Source organism: Scylla paramamosain, chromosome 4, assembly GCF_035594125.1.
Source record: "Scylla paramamosain isolate STU-SP2022 chromosome 4, ASM3559412v1, whole genome shotgun sequence".
NCBI classification, from domain to species: domain Eukaryota; kingdom Metazoa; phylum Arthropoda; class Malacostraca; order Decapoda; family Portunidae; genus Scylla; species Scylla paramamosain.
The window spans coordinates 1,339,226-1,350,708 of NC_087154.1; the positions used below are offsets into that span (position 1 = coordinate 1,339,226).

The following is an 11,483-nucleotide window of genomic DNA, read 5'->3' on the forward strand; positions in this document are numbered from 1 at the left end:
TATTCAGTGTCAGAAACTATTTTAATAGGAAAATAAGAAGAAAAATCAATTATATACATACCACTTATGCACACACTATGTACAGAAAATGAATAATATTTACTTTGTTGTTAATTATGGCTACAATATTTAATTACGATATAAATTCCTTTGCACCGAACACATCACCAACGCTATTACTATCGCCACCACTACTTCTACCACCACATCTACCACGATCGCTACCTCTAACCCAAACATCCTTATCTTAAAACACTTGCCCATATCTGCGTTTTCACATCTCCCTACTCTCTCAGTATTTCTCCAGTGACACGAGGTCTTGTGTGCTTTTGAAAGGAGGATCCATGTGAGACCTGCGATTTTCCCATCTCTTCTGAAGGGCGTAGAAGGCTGGGTGGAGGTAGATCTTGCCCACCTTTTTTGTTGTCCACGGTTCTGAAGGAAATGAAGCGAAATGCGAAAGCCGACAAGAACTTGTTTATATTATGTCAAATTGATGACATCCAACATTTACTCTTTAAGACACTTCTCCACTTCCTTGTCCCTCCTATTCCTCTCGAATATGTCTGTCTGTCGATCTATCTATCTATTAATATCTATACATCAGGGTGTTTCACAAAAATCATTCAATAAGATCAATTATTCAAGCAAGTAAATGAATAAATATAAATACCTAAATAAATAAATGAATACGTAAGGAAGTAGATATTAGTGATAATTTTTGTCTTAATTAATTATTACAGTAATCTACGTGAGCCACAAAGAAACAAAGCAAAAAGCGGAACGTATTCAGTATTCAGCAATCCTGGAAACTGATAGACTGAACGTGGAAACGAAAACATTTTGATATTTCATTATAACAATTCTGCTCTTGTCTTCTGTTGCATTATCTTCCCGTACTTGAACACTGCTTTCAAGAGATAATGGTTTTGTTCTTTTCTCTCTCCTTTTTAATATATATATATATATATATATATATATATATATATATATATATATATATATATATATATATATATATATATATATATATATATATATATATATATACATAAATTGATACACACGCGCCCATATCCTGCACATTACTCATGTACTGTTAAAATCAAGTAACCACTTACTGGTAATAAGAGAAGTAACAGCGCCGACGAAGACGGTGATGGAGACCCCGACGAAGGAATACATCGCGTAGGACATAAGGTAAAGTGGAAAGACGTACGGACTGCATGGAGGAAAAAATAATAATAATGTGACGATGAAAGGAAAATATACGGGAGAGAATGTGGTTTCTCTCTCTCTATGAGAGAGAGAGAGAGAGAGAGAGAGAGAGAGAGAGAGAGAGAGAGAGAGAGAGAGAGAGAGAGAGAGAGAGAGAGAGAGAGAGAGAGAGAGAGAGAGTACTAAATTTATTATAAAAGACCTATATTGTATTAAATGAAGGAGTGGTATTTTTCAATATCGTTGGAAAAGTCAGAGTGATAAGACAAAAATCACACAAACTACGAAGAATTACTTAAATGACTAAAAGGATACAGGGGATGAGGAGTATTCCTTACGAGGCGAGATTGAAGCTGTTAAATCTACATTCTTTAGAGAGACGTAGGTTAAGAGGGGACCTGATAGAAGTCTTTAAGTGGTATAAGGGTTATAACAAGGGGGACGTAAGCAAAATTCTTAGGATATATATATATATATATATATATATATATATATATATATATATATATATATATATATATATATATATATATATATATATATATATATATATATATATATATATATATATATATATATATATATATATATATACCTCGGGATATGCTAGGTCAAGTAATTCTGAGTAGAAAATACTTTATACACATATGCCGAGTTTTGCTTTATTTTGCGAGAAATTAATGTGTAAGTTGTGTGTTGCTGGAGCCACTGGCATGGCATCAGTTTCTTGATCGGTTGACAGGTGGCGGAGGCCCACAGGAATGGACAGCGAGATCCCCTGACCTAACGCATGAAATCCTTGGTGTAAAAGAACAAACCACATTCCTGAGAGGATCTGATTCACCGCATTGAAGAAGCTGCAGAGCAAACAAGGAATGGTAGGAGCAAAAAGATGCACTTTGGCAGTCAGTTGATTGACGAGGCATGTCACTTAAATGTCAAGACCTCATCTGTCAAAGGGGATGACATCTGAAATGAATTGCCATGTATGTTTTAAAAGTAGCACTTAATAACCACTGCACTACTGTTTCTGTACTCGTACATTGTCTTCACTGACACATACGAAAATCTATTTTTTTTTTTCCTTTTGCTACCTATTTCCTGTAAGAATTTGCTTACATTATACACAAAAAAATTATCACTTTATCCCACGAGGCGCCACTCCAGTACGCAGCGAGTCGAGGAGGAAGGGAGGCAAAGGCATACAAGGAAGAGCGGCTCCGGCAACATACAACTTAGGTGCTAATTTCTCGCAAAATAAAGCAAGACACAAGATATGTGCATAGAGTATTTTCATATTCCGAAATACGTACCTTAACTCTTAAGACACCCTGTTTAATAGAAAGGACCACAAAAATAACGTAAACAAGCAAATATGTATGAATAACACCAAACTTACTCTTTTGGCTGTTCTGTAGTGGGATCAAACGACGTAGAATAAGAAGGGGATTCGGTAAAAGAAAAGGTTGGCGAAAAAGATGAATTAGAGGAGGTCGAAGGATCGCACCCCTCATCGGAGAAATCGAGAGTTGGAGCAGGAATCCCATAGAACATGGCGCCCAAGGTGACCCAGAAGTTGAAGGCGAGAGACGCACCCATGCCTACCATACCGCCCTGGAGAGAATGCGGTACACGAGATGAGGATCAATATATGAGAGTCACAAAGGTAGCTAATTATCTTAGTGTCTTATAAACTTCTACAGCAAAATCTGTCAGAAATCTTATGTAATTTCATCCCTATTTACCATTATATACACTAGTATATGAACTTCATCACCATTTTTTTCTAATACGAGAGAAGGAACATGTGGGATTCATTTCAAAATGTGTAAATGTAATACCTTGTTTTACTTCATTATTTTCTGTTTATAGCTCTATTTATTTGACTAATGAATGAACGTTAATTGATTTTCTAAAGTTATACTGAATGCGATTAATTACGTACATACATGTTTACGTAATTTCTTTACTCGAGTATCATATATCTTGCTATCTAAAATTTTTCACTAACTTCTGTTCACGTTAATACTCTACAACTCTTCACATTCCTTCATTATACTTGTTACTGTGGAGGGATTGTACACAACTCACTATCTTATTGGCAAAGGGGCAGCACATCCCTAGCAGGAAGAGGCCGAGCTGTGGGGCATTGATGGTACCCAGGATGGTTTGCCCCGCCTGGAATACTCCGCCCACCTGCGTGGACACAATGCCCGCTACCACGCCAAGCATCCCTGTAATGACACCTATAGGAACGAAAGAAGATGTTACAATAACGAGGAAGGAGCAAAATACGAGAAAGAGATAGACAACAGATCTGTTCGACTTTACCAGGTTGTCTGTAATAAGTATACTATCTTATCTACGCGTAAAATGAAAGACAGGCTCTTTCCATACAAAATTATTAATGAGTGTAATAAGAAGTATCACTTCTGCAACTACTACTCTGCCGAGAAATGTATTGTCAAAACACTGGAAACTTTAAATAGAGTAATGACTAAAACATTTAGAAACATTTAATAAGGTGATTTAGTAGAATCGTTCACCACCACTTTCGGTACAAGTACGATGGAACCGGTTGCACAAACCGGTTGCACAGAACGATGGAACCGGTTGCAGCAAAAGAGATGTGCTTTCGCTTTATATTTTTAGAACAGGACAGAGTGATGATGTTCAGAGTAAAAGAGGAAGAAGGATGAATAGCACTGAAGACGGAATAGTTATCTGGAAGGTTATAATGGAATGACAGATGGAGGAATTGAATTTTTGAGGCACTGAACAATACTGACCTAATCAAAAATTTTTGAAAGATCAGGAGTCGGGCATTATGTGGCTTCCGTGTGTGAATTAGACGTCTCGGAAAAGACATGGAGAAGTGCAGTGTTATCAACGTAGAAATGGATAAGACAATGGGCAATAGGTTTAAATCACTGATGAATGAGATAGGACGGGAACAAGGAAAGATAAAACGAGTGTGAGTGAAGAAATTCATCTGATGATACGGAGAAGAACAGAGAGTGTTAAGCCACTAGAAGAAAGGAGACAGGATACTAGGAAAGTAAAACAAGAGTGTACGCGAAACCCAATAAAGTTATAGATAAAAGAATATCCTTATCCGAGGAAAACTTACTAAAGAAATCAAGTAAACGTAAAAGTAGACTAAAGAAAGGCCTAAGACGTTATTCTTCTACACTCGTGGAACGGGCGATATCAGGTCATGGGAGACCATCAGTGAAGAGAACATAAAAAAGATATGTGATTTGTATCAGAGAAAAAAAAAACAGAAAATATATAGAAAGGAGGAGGGGGGAAAGACATGACTAGTAAAGGGAAAAGAATTATACATATGCGCGATGGTAAGAAGGAATAGGCAGAAAGGACAAGGAGGATGTGTGGAAACAATGGAAAGAATTCTAGCGGAAATATCAAAACAAGTGACTCACTGACTAGCACGTTGACGTAGGGTCGTCGCTCCTCCTTCATGGACGCCACCCACTTAGAGTTCTTCAAGAAATCCTCCCACATGACGGCGGAAACGGCATTGATTTGCGACGAATATGAGCTGCGGTAGAAGAGAGAGCGAGATGCAGCTACAGGAAAGTGAAAAATGTAAGAATTGCACTTGATGAGTTAAGGATTGTCAGTGGATGATGGAATGACGAGAAAAGGAAAAAGATAGTTATTACATAGAATTAAGTTAAAGTGGGACGTGCTAACAAGGATGACTGGAGATTAATTAAGAGGACCAAAGAAGTGACAGACAGCACACTCTATCCCCACCATTCTTCTTCCTATACCTTTCTCTTTTATATTTTGTCCTTACCCTGTTTTCCTTTAACTATATCATTGCTCCAACCTTCCTTTCTCCATCCTACCTTAGTCCACCGGCGTAAAGGGAGGCTATGAAGAGTCCAGGTAATCCATAATACCCTGAAAGGCGATCGGTTACATAGAAAGGCACGATCTGATCAGCTTTCGAGATCTCGCCTGTTGCTAGAGGGTCACAGTCGGCGTAGACGGCGTAGACGGCCAAACCCAACAGGTAGAAACACACCATCGCAGTGATGAATATGGCAATATTGAGATAGTGAGCCCTGATAAAGAAATAATGCAGAAGGACTGCCATCAGTGAGGAAGTTAAAGAAGAAAAGGAGAAAAGCATTTTTGCATATTTAACATAAGACAACATTAGACAAAATGATGATAAGAGCACCATGATATCTGAGTCCTAAAGGAAAGGTTTACGTATAATCATGTATAGGGTTATCAGCAATGGGCTTAGTAATTCTGATAAACAAGATGAATATGGTAAAACAAACCGTAAGAACTTAGATTAGATTGAAGATTGTGTTGTTCCGAATAAAAACTAGGGCAGTTCTAATTTCTCTTTACCCAATAGCCTTGCGCCAGGTGGAAACGGAGCATATGCGTTGCACTTGCGGCTGGCCCATCCCGAACACCAGAAGCACCAGGAAGTAGCCTTGCATGATGACTAGCCATAAACTGTGACGCTGAAGGGGGTCAGGATCTACGCTGAGTTGAGAAAGAAAATGAGATACTTTCATTAGTCATCAACTGACGTCCCAAACACGGAAGGTAAAATAATCCAGGCCCTGGATCTATGTAGTACTACGATACCTAACCATCATCCGTACTTACACGTACGTACGTACGTACGTACTCCTTAAATTCACTGATCATTCGACCACCGTCTCACTTATGTATTTACGTGTAAATGTGGATACTTTGCATTAAACACATGAAAAGCATCAAAAACTGAAGGATAAGTGTCTTGAAATCTCCCTCTTGAAACTGTTCAAGTCATGGAAGGGAAAAATACAGAAGCAGGCTCCAGAGTTTTACCAGAAAAATAATGAGTGATTGAGAATACTGGCTAATTCTTGCAATAGAGAGGTGGACTAAATAAGGGTGAGAGGAAGTAGTCTTGTGCAGCGAAGCTCCATTTGAAAGGAATGGAGGCATGCAGTTAGTAAGATGGGACGAGCAGTTAGCGTGAAAATAGCGGTAGAGGATAGCAAGAAATGCAACACTGCGGCAATGTGAGAGACGTTGAAGACATTCAGGTAGATGAGTTGATAAGACGAAATGTTTTTGATTTTACCCTGTCTAAAAGAGCGGTACGAGTGGAATCCCCCTCCATACATGTGAAGTGTACTCATACATCCATGGACGGATAAGGCCCCTGTACACAATTAGCAGCTGAGGACGTAAAAAAATTGGCTGAGACAACTCAGAACGCTGAACTTCATAGAAGCTAATATAGCTAGAGATGAGATAATAAGATAACATTTTGTTGAAATTAAATTTCCACCATCCTTCACACTAAAAACTATTGTCAAACTGGGGTTATTTTCATGTAAATGTTTCCTAAGATTAGATACCAAAAGACATACGTCTCCATAATATTAGGACCACACTTCCTCAGTCTTTTGTATTCCTTTTCTCTTTGTCCATCATCCACCACCAATCCAACCCTTACTATCTCCACTCACTTTCCTAATCTCGTTTTCTTCGTTCCCTCGCCCCACACCTCCCTCCATAACTCACTCACTTCCAGAGCTCTATCCTGCCATGCTCCTTGGCAATGTCCAACACTTTCCCCATGCCGCCCACCTCCACCACAGCTGTCACCAAGATCGTCAGTACGCCCCCCATCATTACAAACACTTGCAGTATGTCCGTGTACACCACCGCCCGAACGCCGCCCTGGGAAGACGTAAAGGAGAATAACTAATGGGATGCTGGAGAAGACGAAGGGACATTAATTAGTTTATTACAATCTCTCTCTCTCTCTCTCTCTCTCTCTCTCTCTCTCTCTCTCTCTCTCTCTCTCTCTCTCTCTCTCTCTCTCTCTCTCTCTCTTACCCAGGCGGAATAAACAGTGCAGACCACTCCCATGATAATAATGGACACCCAGGAGGGCACGCCAGTCATCGTCTCCATGGCCAGCGAGGGGGTGTAGGCACACAAACCGACGTAGAAGAAGGTGCCCACAAAGGTTGAGTACACGATGAAGTATGTCAACGCCCTCGACTGGAACCGTTTCTCTATGTACTGTGGGATGTAGGAGGTGCTGAGAGTGTATGGGACGGAGCTACAACTTGGAGCAAATTTATGCATACCACAGTAAAAATATAATAATAATAATAATAATAATAATAATAATAATAATAATGATAATAATAATAATAATAATAATAATAATAATAACACAGGCTGACCGAAGTGGAAAGCGTAAGCCTAACAAAAGCCAGGTAACTTCAAGGAGGAAGAATATAAGGTTAACATGGCAGCGGTAGGCATAAACCACATCAAATTCATGTTGTATATTACAATAATTATATCTCTAACAAATTCCAAGAGAGAAATCTTGCTTTGAAATCCGACTGAAGAAAGTTAGAATCTCTTTGAATTTCCTAAAACATAAGCCAGAATATTAGTTAGTAAATCAGCTATAAAATCATATTAGTTGTATTAATCAAGTTATGGTGTTGTTTTATTCTTTTGTTATTGATTATCAAATGATCTCAGAAGCAGTATATCCCAGCATTAATTGACTTAGTCCTGTAACACACACACACACACACACACACACACACACACACACACTTTATGCAATATGGTCTTATCTAGCTTTCATCTTATCGGCGTCAAGGGTGATCATTACTCTGATGTAGCTCTTCAAATAATCTGGCCCGATCCTTGTGATTAGCGTTATCTAATTATTATCACGGCTCATGACTCACTGTGTAAACGCTGGTAATTTTCAGTGGGTAGAATACTCTTAGGTTCACTAAATGTACGAAGACACACCCGAGGGCGGTGCCGATTAAGCTCATACACAACTGTGTTCCGTAGGCGTACATCTCTGCTGAGTTGCCTGCAGAGAGAGAGAGAGAGAGAGAGAGAGAGAGAGAGAGAGAGAGAGAGAGAGAGAGAGAGAGAGAGAGAGAGAGAGAGAGAGAGTTTTATTACTTATTATTATTATGCATCATTTATGCTGCTCTGCACTTCATTTTATTGATCTAGCAGGCAATTATATTTTCAAAATTTGTGAGTTTTCTGGAGAACTTGAACAAATGGTTAATATACTATCAAGTCATTACTTCTCAGAATTTCTGAATCTGAGTTTGAATATTTTATTGACAAATTCATCAACAGGACGGGGTAGTGTGCCACTCCGTTCCTCAAAAAGATTCTTAGGAATTAAACAAATTCATAAAATAATAAAATAATGGTGTAGATGACAAGGACAGGGACTCACAACATTTAACAGTAATAACATGAGAAAAGAACATAACAACCAGCCAATAACAAAAAACTCTAACACAAAGCTACAACCTAGACGCAAATTTCTTGTACTTTACAACTTAACTCTTGATCACATCATTGTTAATCATGCAACAAATTTGTTCCTTCAAATAAATAAGTTCCCTATTTCTAAATGGTCGTATTTTATCGCAATGCAGTACATAATGTTGCAGAGTATGTCCACCAGGTGCTTGACATAGTTGACAGGGTCGACTGCACGTAATTGTCAATAATATCTATATCCTTAATCACCGTTCCTCTACTCAAGCTGAGTTATGTCCACCGAAATAGAGCCCTCCCGCCATGGTCTGAACCGTAATTAAGACGGAACTGACACACAGTGTTCGTCAACCCCATATCGCACATATCGCCAAAGTTTTTGCGTATTTGGCCACCATACATATATTCCTGTTTTTCAGTAAATACTTAACTGCATCCGTCAAATTTGCATCTGCATTCCGTGTATTGCACCTAAGAGCAGCCACAACATGCTTAACATTTGGCAGCGTCAACTCCATCATTATGACATTAATCTTGTGTATGGTTGACATCCTAACACTATCCTTCCTCAAGGCCTCATTTTTAATTATTTCGAGTCTCTGCATATCTTTCTTACTGTACATACGAAGAATACCCGCTGCATACTCGATGATCGATCGCACAGTGCTGATGTACAATGACTCTACATCGATCTTAAGTCAGGGATGCCCACACCATTGTCTCCCCAAGCTAAGACTCTCATCGGTTGTAATTGTCCTTTACAAACATTTTATAGGTACTGCATCTTTTGTATTCTGCTGCACCGTGTTTCCAAGATATTTATACGCATTAACTTTCCCTAGCCTACTCCCATCTAAGAATAAATCCCTTTGTTGCAAACCCCTGACCTGATACTTACTCGTAGTTTTCTCATTATTACTTACAAGACCCATTCTACAACACAGCACACTTACGGCGTCCAGGGTCAGCTGTGTGTTATGCATACCTTAACACTGCAGCAAAACATCATCAGCATACGCGGTGGCTTGGGTATGTCCAGGGAACTCCTACCGACCTATTATATCCATCACATCATTAAAAAACAGTGGGCTAAGGACACTGAATTTCTGATAATGAACATATAAATTTATCTTAAAAATGAGAGGCATTTTTTTTTTTTTTTTAACTTACCATCTTTAAAGACTAAGCTGGTAACTTCGTGGTTACGTCCATATAGCTTTAAACTACCCGTTGAAAAATATATATGTAGCACAATGTACATTCAAGCTATGACATCCCTGCTCTTTGCTTTTCAACACTCACCTAAGATTGAAATGGATGACATAGCACCGATCATAGTGGAAAGAGCCACCGCGAAGAGATTCAACTCTCTTCCCCCCATCAGAAACTCTGCTGCTGTGCTCTTTGTGTCGCCTTTCTTAGTCTTGAGCCGCGCCACCCATCCTGCAAACGCTCCGGTACCCAGAGATGCTATTAAGGTCACCACAAACACAGCCCAGTCCCATCCGCTAAACCCAACCTTCATTCCGCTGCTTGCTATGTCGTTGTGTGTCGTTCAGAGGCTTGGCAGAAAGCGAGTGATGGCGAGAGTCACTGACTGTAAAATGCGATTCAATCATTGTATCTTCACTAATGGAGAGAAAGAGAGAGAGAGAGAGAGAGAGAGAGAGAGAGAGAGAGAGAGAGAGAGAGAGAGAGAGAGAGAGAGAGAGAGAGAGAGAGAGAGAGAGAGAAAAAAAATATCTTAAAGCTTTTACTTACTGGAATTCACCTTTATGTGTCACTTCTTGCGACGTGTTGCAGGAACAAATAAACGAATGATGGAAGAAAATTATACAGACGTTAGGGCATGGAACAGACTGTGTAGCTGCAATGTCGGCTTGTGAAGGATGTGGAAACAATGTGTAAGAACGAAAGACACTAAAAGGACGAGGTAAGAACAATATGAGGACAGCGTGGAAGCAGAATTGGGTCACTGTACATATTGTAACGAGTAACGTAGATTGAACAACAGCCAGCTGAAAACTGAGCTACCCATCGATAGCGTAGTGATATGAAATGAGTATATGAAGTCAAGGCCGATGCGAGTCTGGAGGAGTTACACAACCATTTTGTAAAATGATTATACAATTGACCCAGTGTACATATTTATAAAGATTGACACTACATAACTATCGGTTAGTTAGCTCATAAGAAATGATTGGATCGTTGTGCGAATGATCCGAAAGTCCACATATATTGCCTAACACGGAGACATGACCCATTGCGCAGAGCTGAACTGTTTGGTATTTCTCATTATCTTGAAAAAAAAAAAAAAAAAAAACATAAGAGCAAAGAAAATAATACAACAAACGCTTAATATTAAATGAAGGCTATATAGTAAAAGGGAATACCTTTGAGTATTCGTAACTCAATGATGGTGTACTCAAGTACACATCACTGGCAATGATGAAAATCTTGAAAATACGATTGTAGGATACATCATCTGAAACAGTAGGCGATACAATTTTGTGTAACATTAGGTTATGATCCTAAAAAAACAATGAAATAACTTGATTATCCAAATCAATTTACGTACTAGCATTGCTGATGACACCTAGGAGTCTGTCACAAGCCTGTCTCCAAGATAAACGAATGATTTGTGCGCTGTAGATGAACGACACCAACCCAAAACATGGAGGTCGAAGCATGATATATACTCCACTCGATCAGTTATTCATTAAGAGTAGAAATTACTTATTTTGTAACAATGGAATATTTCCTTTTAATAACGTTTCAGATGCAGTGATACTTCTACCTTTTCTATCTTTAGGGCAAGTCAGTGAACGCCGATATTGCGTCGTGGCGGCACATGCTGCACAGGGAGAGTGTTTTACTTAAGGCCTCCCAGCAAGCATAGAAAATGGGCTGCAACAAATTGACTTATTGGCATT

The 11,483-nt window shown here is 39.0% G+C and overlaps 1 protein-coding gene across 4 annotated transcripts; it reads right to left on the minus strand.

Moving 5' to 3' along the window:
* On the minus strand, positions 1-10,594 carry LOC135098218 (sodium-coupled monocarboxylate transporter 1-like). 4 transcript variants are annotated; one of them, XM_064000482.1, is made up of 13 exons: positions 10,312-10,594; positions 9,853-10,147; positions 9,536-9,604; positions 7,986-8,119; positions 7,105-7,293; positions 6,791-6,945; positions 5,611-5,751; positions 5,094-5,312; positions 4,662-4,780; positions 3,310-3,464; positions 2,618-2,832; positions 1,122-1,222; positions 1-435 (listed from the first exon to the last, which is right to left on the minus strand). In XM_064000482.1, exons 4-13 carry the CDS (start codon positions 8,103-8,105, stop codon positions 293-295), a joined length of 1,557 nt encoding a protein of 518 aa, XP_063856552.1. In that variant the 5' UTR covers positions 8,106-8,119; positions 9,536-9,604; positions 9,853-10,147; positions 10,312-10,594; the 3' UTR covers positions 1-292. The 4 variants fall into 4 exon arrangements, with proteins under 4 accessions (XP_063856552.1, XP_063856546.1, XP_063856544.1 ...); XM_064000476.1 differs by lacking the exon at positions 9,536-9,604 and having other exon boundaries at positions 10,322-10,594; XM_064000474.1 differs by lacking the exon at positions 9,536-9,604.
* Positions 10,595-11,483: the final 889 nt, after the last annotated feature.

Coding starts and splice junctions, on each gene's coding strand:
- LOC135098218 (XM_064000476.1), bottom strand. CDS start 10,075: ATGAAGGTTGGGTTTAGCGGATGGGACTGGGCTGTGTTTGTGGTGACC. Junction 2,833..3,309: donor GCCCCTTTGCCAATAAGATA/GTGAGTTGTGTA, acceptor CATTCTCTCCAG/GGCGGTATGGTAGGCATGGG. Junction 436..1,121: donor TGTTACTTCTCTTATTACCA/GTAAGTGGTTAC, acceptor CATTTCCTTCAG/AACCGTGGACAACAAAAAAG.